Genomic DNA, 18,670 nt, shown 5'->3' with positions numbered 1-18,670 from the left:
TGATCTTGTCAGGTCTAAGTGTTCAGTTTCACTAGACTGGTGAAGGTGAAGACAATCAGAAAAACAGCAGGTAAGACAGGAGGAAGGAAAACAGGGGAAATCAGAATACTATCAAATCAAAACAGGAAGTTTTCATGTCTCTGTGATTAACACAGATAACCCAACCAAAGAGACAAGGCAGAGAGGACAAAGGGAAACACTGGGGACACTAGATGCACAACAAAGAAATAATAAAAGTGAAATAGAAACTAAAACTCATACAAATAACATACAGAAACCTAGAACCATGACAGGTATATCTCCCAAAAGAAAAAAGCTGGTGAATTTACTGTGTGTCACCACCATTACCACAGTTTCTCCCCAGTTTCCAGTCATTCAGCTGTCAAGTAAATGTCCATGCTCTTGTTTTTATTATTACAGGATTAATAATCCTGCTTTTCTTATATATATATATATCAACACCTATCAGGGGTTTCTGATGTTGAGAACTACTAGTGTTGTGCTGGAAAAAAGGAAAATGACTTATAATGGAAGCCGATTGTTTCTTATCAAAGTCCAGTAACAAAACAACGTAAATAAAGCAATCCAGAAAACTGCAGGCGCTACCACAAAGACAAGACATAATAAGAAACAATCAGCATACCAGACATATGTGGAGAAGATACTAACAAACTCAAGGAAAGATCAGTGGGAAAAAATGAAGCTATCACAAATCCCAACAAGAGAAACACAGATCATAATTCAAAGGAGACATTCTCAGACTTTGAACAGACAAATAGTGTTTTCAAAAGCTTTACTGTTTGTTCTGATTTGGTCACGAGGACCTTTATTTTTAAAAAGTGTCTCTTAAACAAAGTTTTAAACAAACTAAAACAGCTAAACCTTAATTATGTTGCTTTGGAAGATTGCCTTTGACTACACAGCCCAATTACTCTGAAGTATTTTGTGTCTGTGTGTTGTTGTTATTCTTGCTGCTCCTTTCTCCCCTTTGTGTATTGCTGTCGAGTAGCAGCAGGCAGAAAAAAGGCAATCTGTGCTCCTCCTTGGAGACCCAGTGCCGTCAGGTCTGTCCCTGGCCCTGTTATGAAACCCAGGCATACTGTATCTCTGTAGACTATAATCATCCACTAATACATTAGTCAACATTTGAGCTGGATTATATTACAAAAATTACAAAGGTGGGTTTGGCTTCATATTAAGCTTAGATGGGTTGGATTAAACTTTTTAACCACTGCTGCTTTACACTAATAGCCCATTAAACCTGCAAATAAATCACGTGTTGTATTAAATTGCAGTATTTTTTAGCAGGTCCATTATTTTAAATGTTCATATTTTGTTGTTTCCCCTGCCAGTCTCCTGGCAGCCTAGGTCACCATGCCTTTAAGCCATTATTATTCCTTTGGACAGTTTTGTCAATATTGCTATAAATACTCCAGAGTCCAGCAAGAAACTGCCACGGCTCTGTGTGAAATACACCACCACTTACTTTTGGTGTGATCTTTGCACAAGTTATTGCACCTAAATGAAGCTTAACTTTTTCTACCTGTTCTCTTTGACGTTCCAGGACTTGATTTTACCGTTCTGGCTTTGTGTAAGTTTTATGTTCTAAGGAGCTGATTCAATCTCACAGTTAACAGAGCGAGAGAGGAAATAGAGAAATACATTTAAGTCTAAAGAACTTCCTGCAAACACAAAAACAAGAGTACTATTGGTTTTTAGTTTCACAGGGGCTTTAGTCATTAGTATCGGATTTACTGGCGTAATTCACTTTCCATTCGGACAACATTTTCTGACTGTCATTCCTCCAAAAAAGGAATATAACTCCACAACAAATATACTGGTGCTAGAATTCAAACCTCCTTTGTTCCCATTCTGCAGGATTAGAGCAGCTGTGTGGTGTTCCACATGATACATCTAAAGCACTAAACCATAATCCTCATAATTGTCATAATATGTTTTGAAGAAGGTGGAGGATCACACAGGGCAGGTGTGAAGTCAGGCAGCGATAGAGTTTCCAACCTGTCATGCGCTAGAGCTCCAGCGGCACTGCTGCTGACGAATGTCAGGGGTCAGCAGGGTGTGAGTTCCCTGTAGCTTTCTGTTTGTGTTTGTGGATATCAACGTGTTGTTCCTCTTATGTTTCCATAGATCCACGGTGTGTTGAGAGTGGTGATGGAGCCGTTGCTGGGTGATATACCTCTCGTCGGAGCTCTGTCTTTGTTCTTCTTGAAGAAGCCAGTAAGTGCATAAGCTAATAATGTTGAACTGAGTAACTTTATCAGTCAGACTAACTTAACAGAGGAGCAGCTGAGGTTATAATGACACTGCAGTTTGATGAAATGCAGCATGAATAGAGTGGAGGCTGTTTAACCACAAAGCCAAGATGGCATCACAGTTCAGCACATTACTAATTCAGGGTTATACTCTCAATTGACATTCAGAAAGAATGACAACTTTGTGTTATTACATATAATAATACTACACTGGCCAAGGTTGGCATGATTATCCTGCTGTCCTGAATATTTAAAATGCTCCTCTGAGTATTTCACCGTTCTTACTATGCCTAACATTTCACCTCATAAAGCATCTTGTTTTTGTGCTTTACTTATTCCCTTGCCTTTTAATGCAGATACAATGGACATAAATTAAAGCTAAAAAGGGTCATTTGAGTCAAAGTCACGACTGGATCACAGTAGGACGTGTTTCTTATTATTTGCAGCATTAATTTCCAGCGTAATTTCAGTCTCTTTTACTTCACTGTGCTTACCGTCGGACATTGTTTGTGCTCTTGCGGTGCAAGCAGTGTTCACATGATTTGCATTTACATTTCCAGTTGCTTACGCATCGATTATTTTCCAGTTGAGGCTCCATTATTCTCCTGGTTCAACCCCTAGACAGAGCCACTGCTGCACAGCTTAAAAACGTTTGACCGATTTATATCAAATGCGAGGGCCCAGTGGAGCTGTAGCGGTGCTTTAAATAGCTGCAGATCAAGCCAGACCTACTTTGGCATATTTTTTTTTTTTTACCCCAGGCACTGAACTAAAGCTCAAGGTGGAGACATTACTGTTGGACACTGAAGGAAGAAGCAGCTTCCACTCAGTAAATTCCCCACATGCAAAGATATCCGCACATGCATTTAGGTGCTTTAGTCTTCTTTCAGCTCCTACACCAGCAACATCACATTCCTGGAGGAAAAAGAAAAAGAATTAATAAAGCAAATTATTGACATTGACATATTAACATTGTGTTCTCTGGACTTCAAGTAAGTCATGTTCTTTTGCCCCTTTGTGTTATACAAGATCTGAGGCTGGGTGCCAAACATAACAGACACATTTCCAGACCATAAGAGGTCTTGGCCATGTCTGGACGGTGTGATTGCACTGATGCAACTCAGCACAGCCTAAATAAAAAGATGCACCACATTCTGCAGTGAGGCAGAAGATATTCATCTACTCCAACTCAGATGACAGTTTTATACTTTTATGTAATGAACGAACGATGAAGCAGTGAAGGACCTGACTGAATCGCAAACACTGTTATTATTGAGCACTTTTGAAAGCTTGAAAGTGTCATGATTAAACTTAAATTGGACTTACTGAGCAGATTTAGGGGATTTTCCAGAGGTTGCGAGGTGGCATAGGCAAAGCGCCAGAGTCCTTCCTGTGCAGGGCTCAGCACATAAATGCAACAGAGCGTTGCTGGTGACGTCCCAGCCCAGAGAGGAGTAACGGTTCGAATAGACAGGTTTCCAAGGGAGATTCTAGGCAAGGATAGAGGCAGTGGCGAACAGGTGAGGAACTGTGGCACCAGTCCACCAATCCACCCAGATATACTCATTGTCTGTCTGCTTAATCCCAGAGGTGTGTGAAGAATAGCTGCATCAGAACAACTCGTCTTCAGGGTCGAGCAGTGATGCCAAACCCGAGCAGAGCAGCAGCTTCACCTGTAAATAGAGAAAAGGGGGCGGGCAACCAAACCCAGCCCATCCATCGAACCCTGATAAAAATTTTTTTTAAAAAAGCTGTAAAATCGAGTCCTGACATTGTCTGCAGTTGCTCTTTTATCACATGTAGCATATATAAGGAGAGGGTTTGCTTTAGATTTACTTTGCAAAATATATATTTGGTTTCAGCAAGGAGGTCCAGTTGGATATGGAAGAGGATTAGGGCCACTGGGAAAAAAATGGGCATGTCTTTTTTTTTTCTTCCTTTACAGAATTCTGACTTTTTTCTCAATATTCTGAAATTCAAGTCAGAATTCAGTCTTTTTTTTCCAGAATTATTTTTTCTCAGAATTCTGGGATTAAAGTCAGAATTCTAATTTTTTTTTCTCAAAATTATTTTTTCTCAGAATTCTGACTTTTTTTTTTAAGCAGAATTCTGACTTTTTTTCTCAGAATTCTGAGATTAAAGTCAAAATCCTGACTTTTTCCTAAGATTTATGACTTTTTCCTCAGAATTCTGACTTTTTTCTCAGACCTGACCTAATCTCAGAATTGGGAGATTAATCTCAGAATTCTGGAAAAGAAGAAAAAAAAGACGTACCCACTTTTTTTTTCGGTGGCCCTAATCCTCTTCCATAGCTGGATGATGCATGAGCATGCAGAACACATGACACATGAGGTTACCTGCTCTTGTCTTACATTGTCTCACATGGTTAAAATCTTTTTTTTGTCCAATCCACAATGCTTCTATTTACTGTGTTTTCGTTTTCGCATACTGCTCTGCTGGGTAGTGTTAGAAGAGTTCAGGGTTGCACTGCGAGTGTAAGAGCAGCTCAAGAAAACTGGCTTATTCTGTGCAGTTTTCTCACTTTTCAATAGTCTTACACCCCAAAGGCATTAAAATGATAATGTACGAAGGGGAGGAAAACAGGAAATACTCCCACTTGAGAAGCTTTTCAAAGCAGATATTATTTTATCATTTAATCGTTTCACTTAGATTAAAGACAGTGCCCTTATCAACAGTTTTGTTATTCATATATACATCAACAGTCTCTTGATGACTCTTTGAACACAATATGCAGGGATAGGTGTGTCCTTCCACACCATCCCCTACATCATTTACAGCCCTGCAGTGCTTTCCTCGTCCCTGCAGAGCTCCGTGCATCTGCTGCAGTGTGAGCAGGTTGGACAAAAAAGTAGGGTGGGAAAGGCTCATTAGAAAAAAAAGTCCCTGAGCTTGGAGGAAAGAGCTGATCAAAGCCCACTGAGCGGAGCAGGATATGCCTCCGTCTCAGGTCTCTTTGATTTACTTTGACCGCGGCACCTCATCAAGATTTGACCTGCTGCTAGATTTTCACAGTGCACAAAACTAGAAGGTGCAGTGTTTCCAGCCTCATTATTCTGTAAACTAACAAGACCCCAGACAGATGCTGCTGCTTTAATAAATCTTTCAGGAAGCAGGTGCTTTTGTATTCATTCCCATTCAAGGATCACTGCTTTCTGTGCTTCTGTTGTGACTCATAAACTAATTGTGCACACCGTGCATGCATTTAAACACTTACAGGTCAGTGGACCCCAAATTGAAAACTAAAAGGTAAAAACAATTAGCTTTAATATATGACAGGAAATGTTTGTTTTATACTTTAAGTAGCAGTGTGACGCCATCCTAAATAACCAGTGCAGTGTTGCAGCATAATAGAGGAGCAGGAAACAATAACATCAAGTGTTCTGACTCCATTTAAAGTCATTCACACTTTCTATTCTTACCGTCTAACCCATGGCCACGCTCTCATTTTTACTTCCTTTTCAGCTTGTGGACATAAACTGGACCGGCCTCTCCAATATACTGGATATTCCTGGGCTCAAGTAAGTCAATTCAAACTTCAACTTTTCTTTTCCCTCAAGAAACAAAGCTTAGATTTTAAAGGATTTGAGGACTTCTAGTTTAAGTGAAGTTAACACGTGCCTAGATGTTTGCTGTATAATTTCAGGGTTTTGTTTTTCTCATTTAAACACATTTTATGTTAAAAAAAAAAAGCTTAATTTTCAGAGTTTCATTCGCATTTAATTTATTAATATCTTCAGCATTGATGAAACCAAAAGTATTATGCATACAGTAGTATCTGTCTCCACTGTTATATTTAAAGACAATATTGTCTTATTGTTCAGTTTCTGGAAAGCTAAATCTCACCAGCTGTAGAGAAAGTATTTTCCACTAATGAGGTTTCCTTACGTGCACGAAGCCTCGGGTGTTCCTGTCCTCGTTACTGCTGTAGTTTATCGCAGAGTTTTGCTAGACTGAGCTGATTTAGATTAACATATCTCTTTCAAACATTTGGAAGCAAACAATGAGATCAAGTGAAATGATCCAGCATGTCTGTTTGCACACACATCACGAAAAACAGGATTAACACAACAGTTTAATGCTCGTACTGGGATAAAACAGGCCGGCTCAGTGGTGTTTGTCGCCGCCGTTTTCCTTATCCTCACCCGTTTTGTTTTGTTTGTATTAAGTGTCTTTTTCCCTCGAGTTGTTGTGTGGGCTGAGCAGAAAATAAATGAGAGCTGATTAAGAGCTGCTAACAGCCCGACGCAATTACACGCTGCCATCTTGAGTGGTACTTTTTTTTTTTTACAGCTGAAAAAGAAGCTGACAGATGCATGAATATTGAATGTAGTTTTCTGGGATTACAGCTGCCTGTTGAACGCCCCCCTGACGCTGACAGACATGTTGACACAGGCAGAGCTCAGTGGACTCTCTTCTGTTGAGTTCTCTGTGGGGGTGAAATGGATCCACAGAGCTTGTGTGCCTAGACGTGGGCGTGTTAGTCTGGGTGTTGATGTGGGTGAGGGGTTAGCTGGGTCTTCGTGGTCCAAATCACAGCTACAGCGCACGCAGCGTCAGCCGTCCACTTGAAGACTTGCCCAGTGGGCCTCTTTTAAACCTTGTTAATAATATTAAGACTGTCATTAATTAGTAGCTGTGATAACATGTTGTTGTTTAGTGGAGTCAGTATTAACCATAATCAACTTCTTAATGTTTTGTATTAGCACAAAACAAAGCTGAGGCTAATGGAAATGTGATTAGCTTTGCTCCCTTCATCTGTACCCTCAAGTATAATTTAATACAACGCAGTGCTAGCCTCATAAATTATGCTCCCAGTTAGAGGGGGAAAAAAGGATAACCTGGGATATCATTAACAGCAGGCATAACTGAGAGTTTACAGGTTGCTAGTGCAGTGATTCCCAAAGTGATACCCATAGATTTCTATAAGACTGGAAGTCTTTTTGTAACCACAAGTATTGCATCTGGTGGTGTTCAGATAAAATGGAGGTCTAAGGCATTTCCACGAGGGCTTCATTTTTCAAAGGTGGGTAATATTGTCTTTGTTTATTTTTGTTTTCTGACCTTATTTTTTGATCCTGAACTCATCTCATATCTCAACTTGTATTTGAAAGGAAATATTCAATTTGGTGCTCTCGCGATGCCAACGTTGTAATTAAAGGTTTCTCGGTCAGATCGTCCATTTTCAAAACACCAAGACAACTCGAGACAGTTTGAGACTTCACTGTGGGTTGTAATCAAACACAGTATCCATCCATCATTAATACACAGTCAGTTGTTTTGCTGTCACAGTATAGAGTAGTATAAACTTCTGGTGAAGTGATTTGCAGTTAACGTCTGTGACAATTACTGTGTCGATCTATCCAGTAGCTGCTGGCACATTACTCCAAATTTCAACCTCATTGTGGAGGGAAAGTCACTGATCATTAAAGTCATTAAAGTCTTACTCTGGGGACCATGAATATTTGTAGAGTCTAAAGTGCTAATCTCTTTAGAAGATGTGGTAATAATTTACTGGATCAGTGAAATCCTTTGCCAGCTAATTGAGCAAGAGAAAAAGGCAGGGAATCACTACAGTTGTTAGGATTCATTCTTAGGGATCACAAATGCTTGTGTAGAATTTAATGGCAATCTGTTTAATGGTCATTTGCTTCTGCAATCAGCCAGAACAAAGTTAACATGGCTGAAGCATTGCTGTACATCGCAGTGATGGATATTTGCTGTCGATGTGAGTCAGTGGAAGATAAAACACATTACCAGTGTGCATTATGTGAGCATTATAAGTGTTGAGTGTGCAGTCTTGAGTGTTGAGAGTGCTAAAGTGAATAGATAAACACAAAGGCAGGGACAGGGGGGTGTTCCAGTGTTTGCGCTGAGGGAGCAGCAGAAATAGTGCTGATGTGGCAGGAATCCCTTTACACCCTCAGCTCTTAGATGGAGAAAAGCTCCAGCTCTGATCAGCACCCTGCCACTGAATCCTAAAGTCAATGCGTGTTTTTCACCTAAAGAGAAGCTGAGGATTGATCAAATGAATGAAAGCTAAAATTATGTTTTGTTTTTTCATCTGGTGTCTGTGCAGCTTTAGTATCACACCAGAGTTTTTTTTTCCTTTGAAGGTTTTTATTGGTTTTGCAGGACAGCCTGAGATTCCTGACACATTACATGTATTCCTGCAAGATTATAATGAATTACAGATATTTATAAATGAGCTTTAACTGTCCTCTAATGTAATCTGTTCATAACCTTCGCATTGTTAATTACATGACAATCCAGCAAACTTGGGTGCTCTTTTTACTCAAATGGCAAATAGCTCGTGACGATGTATAATTTTCTGAAACCTGAGTTGTGCGATATTTAGAAAGTAGTTTAATTTACTTCTTGGTATTTGAATCTTTTGCTTAATCAATGTGCAGCCTATGGCTGATACAAAAAAGTAATTGAGCCCAGCGTTTGCTATGGATTTTGGGCTTTGTGCTGACCGATGTTTTCAGTTGATGGATCATTTGGCCTTTAGCCTGTGTTTGGTGATGCTTGTTAGGGTTAGGTGTGCTGTCACAGGAGTTAGGAGTTAGAGTGTTATAGAGGGGTTGTGAGTCTAATAATCATGGAAATTAAATTGTGTGGCACCTTTGAAAAGCAAGGAAAGGAGTTAACCTAGCTAATATAGAGCAATTAATAATCATCAAAGCCTTTAGAAGAAGCAAAATGAAGAGCCTAAAAATGCATTAAATACAAATGTGGTTTTTCAGTACGTTAAGAAAACCATTTTTATTTTATTTTATAACTTTATGTTAATTATAAATTCATTTAACTAATGCCTTATTTATGTGGTATGACCACCTAGGCTGTTTGAGCAATAGGTTAAAGTTTTTAATTACACAAGAGAAAAGTAGGTGAATTAGCCTTAGCTAAGCCTTAGCCTTAGCTAGCCTTAGCCTAGCTTTCACCAGCTAGAATTTATCATTTATCCCCAGTGATAACTTTACATTATTTTCTTGATTGTTTCAAGATTGACTTTGTTTAAGTGGTAGAACTTACTTTAAATAAAATTTAATTAGTGCAGTACACCTAAATATTAAGTTACAATAAACAGGAAACGGATAATGCTGTGGCAAGCTAGCTATAGTTTGATAGCTTGTCACTGCAGTTTTTGGACTTTATGTTTCTGTTTGTCTAAAATTACACACACTGTTAATTGTTAAAGATTACACATTTCTGTGTTGTTATTTCTATATGACAAAACCAAAGGTTAAACTTTGACTAAATATGGAGTTTACTGTAGTTTCTCCATGCAGTGATCACTGTAGCAAGTAGAGTTTTACTGTTAAAACTGAAATTTTATCACACAATAACATTTCATTGAAGACCTGAAAATATCTTGGGCCTAATTCAGTAAGACACCAATGATGCAAGTTTCCTAAATTTATAAGACCAATTACATAGAGGCTGTTACTCAGCTGCTGTACGTATTCACTGGTGGGCACCTAGAAAGCACAGAGCACAAGTACATCAGGTGTGTGTTAGCAAATGTCTAGTTTAAAAAAAATTCACCCACTTTTCATCAGCTTACATTTTTGTACTTTTCTTTCTTTGCAGACTATTTTAAAGATTGTGTTTATAGGTGTCCTCAGAAAACATCCACTTCCAGGTGATGTCTTAGACAATTTACAAATGCCCCTGATTACAATGGTCACATTATAATATATATGGACATCTGGCCCATAATAATAATAACCATTCTTCGAGGGACATGCTGAGCAATAACCCAGCACGATAAGTTTTATTGTAATTTGATTTTTTTTGCTAGCCATGATTGCAATTTTCCAGCTGTGCCACAGTAAGTAAATGAATAAAGGAAACGTCTGATGGAAATGTCATCCTGTGACCTCACTGTCATTGTTGTCATTCACCATTGAATCATTAGTGGATCAGACAGACATTCAGACGTTTGTTGGCTAACAGCAGCAGCATGCTTGAACTCACTCCAATTTTCCTGCTGTCGTCGCGCATGTTAAACAGAAACATGCTAAACTATGCTTAGATTAAAAGAGAACATTTATAACCCAAGGGCACCCTTATTGTCTTTTAAATAATTTATCGCTTCATTCTGTTTATTTTCTTTTTTTTCTCCCCTCTCTCATCATCCCCACCTCCTCCCTTGTATTTACAGTGGCTTCTCTGACAGTCTGATTCAAGACATTATCTGCAGTTATTTGGTATTGCCCAACCGAATCACTATCCCACTGGTCGGAACGGTGGAGCTGGCCAAGCTGCGCTTTCCAATGCCAAAGGTACAAATGCACTTGTTACAATACATCCAATAAGGATGAGCTGCTCTTCTAAGTGTTTTAATAGTTCGTAAGCAGACAGTTTCACACGAGGAGCTCATGGTTAGTACGTTAAAGCTCGTCAGTAGTAAAAAATATCTCCCAGGGTTTTGTAGTTAATTCTCAGTGCTAACGCAGAATAAAACTAAAGAACCATAACAATAAAAAATGCAGCAAAGGTTGTATTCCTGGAACTTGTATCCATGGCAACAAAATGAAAAAAGTTTCACTGCAGGCCACATCCTTATTATATTTAAAAAGGTTTCAAGGGTTCAAAACAGGAATAAAAAAGAAACAACTAAAATCTTACCACACATCATATATTCATTACAGCCTTTGGAAAAAAAGGAGACATTGAAAAGATAACAAAGAACTTGTCTTTCTGATATCAGACGGCAGGATGTTTTGCCAACATACAGTACTATGCGTCACATATACAGTACTTTGATAAACTCTGAGTCACCCCTCATTTCTTTATATTTTACTTCCAAGGAGCCTTGAGCAACAGGTCCTACCTCCTTGACTTTAATGGTCATCTTTATTTACTAGACTTTCATCTGGCAAGGAAGCATATGTGATGGAATGATTTCCATGATAACAATGTAGCCTTGTTATATCCACCATCACTTTTAGGTTAATAAGGCCTTGTATTTTAAAATAAAGACATTTAATATGTTAATCCATTAAAAACTCAGTAGGAAAATTAAAAGTAGATAATGTGCCGCACAATACTTAGGCAAGAAAATAAGAAAATAAACGCAGGTCTGATTTTATATATCAGTGGCAATTCTTACTGCTTTCTTTCAGGCAAATGTTTTTATTAAATATTAAAGAAAGGAAAAACATTTGACAATGGAAAAATTAAACAAAATAAAAGCCCTATTCTGCAGTAGAAAGTCTAGATTAGTCCTCTATTTATCCAGGTAATCATGGGATATATATATATATATATATATACACATACATATATGCTAATACATTCTAGGTATATGTATGTGTATGTAAGTAAAGGTTAGCTTATTAAATTTACATAAATTTGCATTTCTTTTTCTTAAATATTAAAGTAGCTGTTATGTTTTATTGTGGTGCGTTTTTTACAAACCACACATTTAAATAAAGTCTGCTAAATTATGAATTGTGAAATGAATTAGTATTTTTGTTATTACTTTATTGTGGTAATGAGTCATGTTTCCTCTTATACTACTAATGTCCTCCCATTACAGAAATCTTCACGTCTTATAAACTCTATAAGCTTTTTCAGACTTTAACACATGTGTCTGCATGGCTCCACAGGGAGTCCTAAGGATTCACTTCCTGGAGGCTCAAGATCTAGAAGGGAAGGATACATTTCTGGGAGGGTTGATCAAAGGCAAGTCTGACCCCTATGGTATCCTGCAGATCGGCAACCAGCTGTTTCAGAGCAAGACAATTAAGGAAAGCCTTAATCCCAAGTGGAACGAAGTGTACGAGGTGAGAGTTGGGGATGTCTTTTAGAGCAGGAAGAGCTTTTACGGTCGTTTGTTGCCACCGAAAAAGCTAGTCTGTTTCCCATTGTTATGTGCCATTGTTTTCCACTTGTCTTATTTATACCTCCTGCTGGTTTGCATGACAGGTAATCTATTTATTGACCTCCTGTGCCAGTTTGAATGAGCTTCAGTTTGTTCTTGTGTTCATCAGGCACTGGTGTATGAGCACTCAGGTCAGCATCTTGAGATTGAGCTATTTGATGAGGATCCAGACCAAGATGACTTCCTGGGGAGGTGAGTGTCTTTGTCATTTCCTAACCCGCTGAGATGTTATTGCACTTATTTCATTTAAAACAAAGCTCTGGTGTACCAGCGCTGATAACTGGTAAGAGCAATCTTTGATGTATTGCGGGACATATAGTCAACAAAATTAAGATAAATACAGCTATGTTTACTCATAATGGAAGTGTAGAAGTGTTATCCCCAGTTACCGGCCCAAGGGCAAATTTCATTGATTTTTACCCCAAGGCTGTAATGCTACACACAGTGCTATTAACACAAAGCAGTCAATCGATATCTGGACCCCCTGTGTTTAGATTAATTGGTGCGATTTTACTGTTTGCTGTCCCAATTTCCATAATTATTTGTCCTTATTTACAGCCTCATGATTGATATGACAGAGCTGCACAAAGAACAGAAAGTTGATATGGTAAGCTGCTTTGTTCACAATAATATTATCAGTTTAATTACTTTAAAGCGTATAAATTATACATCTTAAAGTAACCGTCAGGCTCAGTCATATTGCTTTCTTGTAAGGAGTAAGATGTGACAGGTAAACAGCTAACCAGACTTTAGCCATGAATGACACCCACCAGCAACTCTAAAGTTCACTCGTTAACACTTTATATGTCGACTCACCTCTGCCAGCCTTAAACGAAGTTACTTTGGTGACACATAATCCCTGTAAAAACTGGGATTATTGGAGAGTACGCCGGCTTAGTTTCAGTTGGTGAGCACAGCAACTTTGCTTGTTTGAGTTTATTTTGTTAGTTTTACTTCAGCTTTTATTAAGTTGAGTTTTAGTTTTTAGTTTTTTAATCACTATGGTATGGTAGCCATATGTCAGAGGCAGAACCTTTTGAAAGCAGTTGACTCACAGCCTTGTAGACATCTGGAGTCTGATGAGTAAAAACGTCCATCAAAGCCTAATCAGGCAATTTCTGATAAAGTTTTACTAAAGTAACAAATATTAAAACTTCCACTATATTTTTTTTAACTTCCATTAGTTGCTTTTCAAAGTTCACAAAAGTGTTTCAGTTACTTTTTTACCAAGAGTCTGTTTCTATTTTTATTGTAGTACTTAAATGTTTTATTTTCACTTCTAGTTTTACTTTTTAGTTTATGTTTAGCTAACTATAATAACACTGGATATGTTGACTGATATATAGTAATGATAGAAATGATTAGGTAATTATGAGTTTGTTACCTTTGGATTTAAGGTGTTTGAGAGTCCATGCAGATTTGAGATAGGCACTGATCTGATCATCTAAATCTTCGCAGTAAACTAAACCACCAAATTGTTCTGTTTTAGCACAGCTCCTAAAAGCTTTACAAATGATTTTTAAGCCTGGTTTGTTCCTGTCATCGACTGAATGGAAATATTGACGTACTTGTTTGGCCACATTGTTGCAGTGGTTTGATCTTGAAGAAGCAACTACTGGGAAACTCCACCTGAAACTGGAGTGGCTATCGCTGCTCTCCACTTCTGAGAAATTGGACCAGGTACTGCATGTAACAATAAGGCTTCATCGCTTTAACACAAGGACGTGTTCTCTGCATTTGCAGCTGTAAAACATGTCTAACTTGTCCTTCATGTTTAGGTTCTGCAAAGCGTGCGTGCAGACAGAAGCCTTGCCAACGACGGACTGTCATCTGCGCTGCTGGTGGTCTATCTGGACTCGGCAAAGAACCTGCCAGTAAGATGATGCAATGCTCACTTTAGTTTGACGCTGTAGCTTGTGCAAAAATATAGCTTTAGGCTTACACAGGCTTCTTGTTCTTTACCCAAAACAGCAAAGATTAGTGGTCTGTGTAGTAAAGATTCACATACTTTTACTATAGTTTTTTTTTTATTTGTGACTGAAGTGATTGCATTAGTCTACTACAAAAAGCATTTTCATATTTTTTCCAGGACATTATATACTTACCAGACACTTTATTGGGTACACTTGTTTAACTCATTTATATCAGCCAATCACATGGCAGCAGGTCAGTGTATATAGGCAAGTGCACATGGTCAAGTTGACCTTGTCAAATTCAAACTGAGCATCAGAATGGGGAAGAAAGATGCTAGGCAGGGTTGTCTGAGTATTTCAGAATGTGCTGATTTACTGGGATTTTCCCACACAGCCGTCTCCTGGGTTTGCAGAGAATGGTCTGAAAAAGAGAAAATATCCAGTGAGCTGCAGTTCTCTGGGTGAAAATCCCTAGTTGATGCCAAAGGTCAGATGAGAATGACCAGACTGCTTAAAACTGGTAGGAAGGTAATAATAACTCAAATAACCACTTGTTACAACCAAGGTGTTCAGAACAGCATCTCTGAATGCACTGAGTGCCACTCCTGTGACCTAAAAAAAAGGAAACCAAGATTTTCTTGACACACTTTGGGTTCCTTAGTACCAAGTGAGCATCATTTAAACTCCACAGCCTACCTGAGTATTGTTGCTGACTATGTCCATCTCTTTATGACCATAGCGTACCCATCTTCAGATGGCTGCTTCCTAGATGATAACACACCATGTCACAAAGCTCAGATCATCTCAAACTGGTTCCTTGAAAATGACAATGAGTTAACTATACTCAAATGGTCTCCACAGTCACCAGATATCAGTCCAATAGAGCAGCTTTTTTTGTGTAGTGGAACAGAAGATTTCCATGATCGGTGTTCAGTCAGCCGGTCTTCAGCGACTGTGTGATAATATCATGTCAGTATTTACCAAAAATCAGAGGACTGTTTCCATCAATTAACGCTTTCCTGAAGCCAAAATGAGGTCTAACTTGGTACTCACAAGGTATACCTAATAAAGTGTCGGTAAAGCTCAAGGATTCTGTGTTAGGGCTATATTGGGCAATATTGTTTTGCTTTTGTTAGAGGATAAACTTGAACCTTCAAATTGCTGACTAAATGCATTTTTGACGTTTATGTAATGAGATTAGAAAATGTTTTATAATACCCAAATTGGTCAAATTGACCTCTTGTCTGATATTTGTTTGTTTGTTTGTTTGTTTGTTTGTTTTTTTACCTTTATTATATAAATACTTTAGCTCTTTCAGTTCTCATAACTTCCCCGTTTCCTCTTAATTTTCTTTCCTCTTCACCCAAGAGCGTCTTCTCAGGCAGCTTAGGCTGTGGAAACTTAAGTGAGAGGAGAGCTTCTGGCCTAGTCTTTTGTGAGAGCAATACTTCAGAGTATAAAACAATATGTGTGAGTTCCCCGGTACTTTTCCATCTTTATAGTGCTAGCAGTAGCGGTATGCAATGTTGGGTTGGGTTGAGCCCGTGCAAACATGAATCATAAAGCATGCGTTAGCTGCATGGTTGTGAAGGAATGTTTACTGAAAAATAACCAGTAACATGAGGCAGACACTTCACTTCAAGGACTCAGCTATACTGTGCCTGCTAGTTAGCCTGCAGCATATTCTTCTTAATCAGTTGCTCAGTTCAAGGCCCAAGTATAAAATGTCAGGCGTAGAAAGAGCTCGCTGGCAGAGCTCATAATGATGTTTCACATTAGTGTATAGCTGTACAGATACAGAAAGTCTGTAGCTTGTTAAAAAAGATCCAGCACCTTTAAGTCTCCCCTATAGGGAACATCCTCATTATTTTGACATATGTTTTCATTGTTAGCTGTATGCCCTGCTCCAATATCAGCCCAATATCTGCTGCGTCTGATTTATCTAACAGTTATCCATGCTATTCATATTTCAGCACAAATTTCAACACGTTTTTTGTGGGCCTTTCCCCCCCCCCTCATGTCTCTTACCCATGCCGAGTCATTCCCGTCCTACTAACTGTGGGTGTGATTTTCTCCCCCAAATCTCCTTGTGGCTTAAAGAGCAACCTGTCAGATTTCACCTATGACGGGTTGAAGCAAGTCTCAGTCTTTAAGGCGCTGAAGGTAATGTGGGAAAAATGGACTGCATGTACAGAACGTACACCCTGTGTCTCACCTGTGCCGGTCCTCAAGTGCACCATCCAGTCATGTGATCGTGATGGCTATCAGACGTGCAAAGTGAACTGTGGTTTTTGAAAAAATGTGCATGAAGATGGATGATCGCACTGACTGTCTGAGCCTTTGTTGTGCCGTCCTGAATTGTTGTCATATTTTCCCTACTTTTGCATGCAGAAGTACAATATTGGTTTCAGGTTTTTCTAAAGTGAAATGATGGGTCACTTGATTGCTTTAAAAAGGCAGTTAACAATGGCACATCTATAGAACAATACAGTTCTGAGAACACCTTTTGTGCCTTTGTGTTGAAGAACCCGATCATGTTAAAGCTCAGGAATTCAGGATAAGGACTTGATGCTTGTTGGGCCAGCATTTCCACATTTCTTCTTCTGTAGCTCATATTTGCCAGACAAATACACAGATAAAGTAGACACTAGGTAGTGACACAGATTAGTCTAAGTAAATGTTATGTGAATGCAGCTGTGAGGAGACTGGTAGAAGTAGAAACGAATAGTTATGTCTATAACTTCTGTTCCCTGAAGGAGAGGAACGAGGTACAACACATAAGTATGGGATATCACGCCCTCGCGTGTCCTGGCTGAAGAAACCTTTATTCACGCCTTTACGGCAGATGACGTGTGATGACACGCGCAAGGCCCCGCCCGCACATATAGCCGCTGCCATCACCGTCATCCCTCAGTTCGATAGCCGCTCTTCACCGAGCCAACTGCTCAGTGGGGCCACCCTGTGTTGTACCTCGTTCCTCTCCTTCAGGGAACAGAAGTTATAGACATAACTATTCGTTCCCTTTCAGTCGATTCACTCGGTACAACACATAAGTATGGGACCTATATACACGCCCCGCAGAGCAGCCACCGAACCGGAACGGGACCACCACATCCTCAGTGAGTGGTAGACCCAGCAGAAAGGACAGCATGAGCCACCGAAGGGGCTGTAACGTCCAACCGATAAAACCGCACAAAAGTGTGCGGCGACGCCCAATTAGCCGCTGCACAAATATCAGCCACAGGCACCCCTCTAAAAAGAGCCCATGAGGTCGCCATCCCCCTGGTGGAATGAGCTCCCACCCCGTGGGGCAACGCAAAACCTCCGGTGCTGTATGCCAGCGAGATAGCTTCTACAATCCAGTGGGACAGCCTCTGTCTGGACAGAGCTCTACCTCTATTCGGATTAGCGAAGCAGACAAACAACTGGTCACACAAACGCACATCCCGAGTGCGCTCAATGTAGGTGCGTAGCGCACGCACCGGACAAAGAGAATGCACCCTCCTCTGCTCCTCAGATTCAAAAGGAGGGGAGCAAAAGCTCAGCAACTCAAACTCCATCGAACTATAAGATGCAGGCATGACCTTGGGAAGATAGGCGGCATTCGGACGCAATACGACCCTGCGGCCATCAGGAGAAAACTGTGTGCAGGCAGGATGCACAGACAGCGCATGAAGGTCCCCCACTCGCTTCGCCGAGGCCAAAGCGAGAAGTAATGCGGTCTTATACGAAAGAAGTTTCATATCTACCGACTCAACGGGTTCAAACGGAGGGCCACAAAGGGCCTCCAGCACCAAAGACAAGTCCCAAGCAGGGACACTGGACTTAAGCACGGGCCTCAGCCGGCGAACCCCTTTCAGAAAACGCACGGCGAGGGGATGCGCACCTGGTGTCACCCCGTCAAAACCGATATGACAAGCAGATATAGCCGCTAAATAAACCTTGATCGTCGAAAACGAAAGGCCTTTATCCAACAGCTCCTGCAGGAATGTCAAAACATCCACAATAGAGCACTGAAATGGGAGAGTGTGGCGGCCCTGGCACCATCGCTCGAAGGCTCGCCATTTGTAAGCGTACAAGCCTCTAGTAGACGAGGCCCTGGCGCTCTGAATCGTCGCTACCACACTAGGTGGCAGACCCTTAGCAACCAAGTTTAACCTCTCAGCAGGTAAGCATGAAGGTGCCACAGATCCGGGCGCGGATGAAACACTTCCCCCCCCGCCTGAGAGAGGAGATCCCTGCGGAGAGGAAGCTGCCAAGGACTTGCTGCAAGCAGGCTGATTATTTCTGCATACCACGACTTCGCGGGCCACCAAGGGGCCACCAGGATCAGAGAGAGGGAATGCCGACGCACCCTCTCCAGAATTGGAGATATCATTTCCACTGGGGGAAATGCATACAGGAGCACGTCCGGCCATTGGTGCGCTAGCGCGTCCAAGCCCAAGGGTGCATCGTGGTCGATTATGGAGAAGTACAGGGGGCAGTGAGCATTCACCCTGGAAGCAAAAAGATCTATTTGCGCCTCGCCAAATAGATCCCAAATCTGAGCCACTATTGAAGGGTGTAACCTC

General features: G+C 40.2%; 1 protein-coding gene across 3 annotated transcripts in view; it reads left to right on the top strand.

The window, feature by feature from the left end:
- Positions 1-18,670, top strand: part of esyt2b (extended synaptotagmin-like protein 2b) — a 43,975-nt gene that overhangs the window by 10,107 nt on the left and 15,198 nt on the right. The window contains exons 6-14 of one of the 3 annotated variants that reach the window (XM_004546833.4): positions 2,149-2,238; positions 5,757-5,812; positions 10,462-10,582; positions 11,912-12,088; positions 12,296-12,378; positions 12,745-12,793; positions 13,777-13,866; positions 13,965-14,060; positions 16,200-16,262. In XM_004546833.4, the coding sequence (XP_004546890.2) occupies positions 2,149-2,238; positions 5,757-5,812; positions 10,462-10,582; positions 11,912-12,088; positions 12,296-12,378; positions 12,745-12,793; positions 13,777-13,866; positions 13,965-14,060; positions 16,200-16,262 (825 nt within the window). Of the gene's footprint in view, positions 1-2,148; positions 2,239-5,756; positions 5,813-10,461; positions 10,583-11,911; positions 12,089-12,295; positions 12,379-12,744; positions 12,794-13,776; positions 13,867-13,964; positions 14,061-15,467; positions 15,570-16,199; positions 16,263-18,670 lie in introns of all 3 variants that reach the window. The other 2 variants (XM_004546832.4, XM_004546834.4) reach the window with 2 other exon arrangements.

Source organism: Maylandia zebra, linkage group LG9 (genome assembly GCF_041146795.1).
Source record: "Maylandia zebra isolate NMK-2024a linkage group LG9, Mzebra_GT3a, whole genome shotgun sequence".
In the NCBI taxonomy this organism is placed as follows: Eukaryota; Metazoa; Chordata; class Actinopteri; order Cichliformes; family Cichlidae; genus Maylandia; species Maylandia zebra.
Note: the sequence above shows the minus strand (reverse complement) of the source record. Positions and strands in the feature narration are given on the sequence as shown.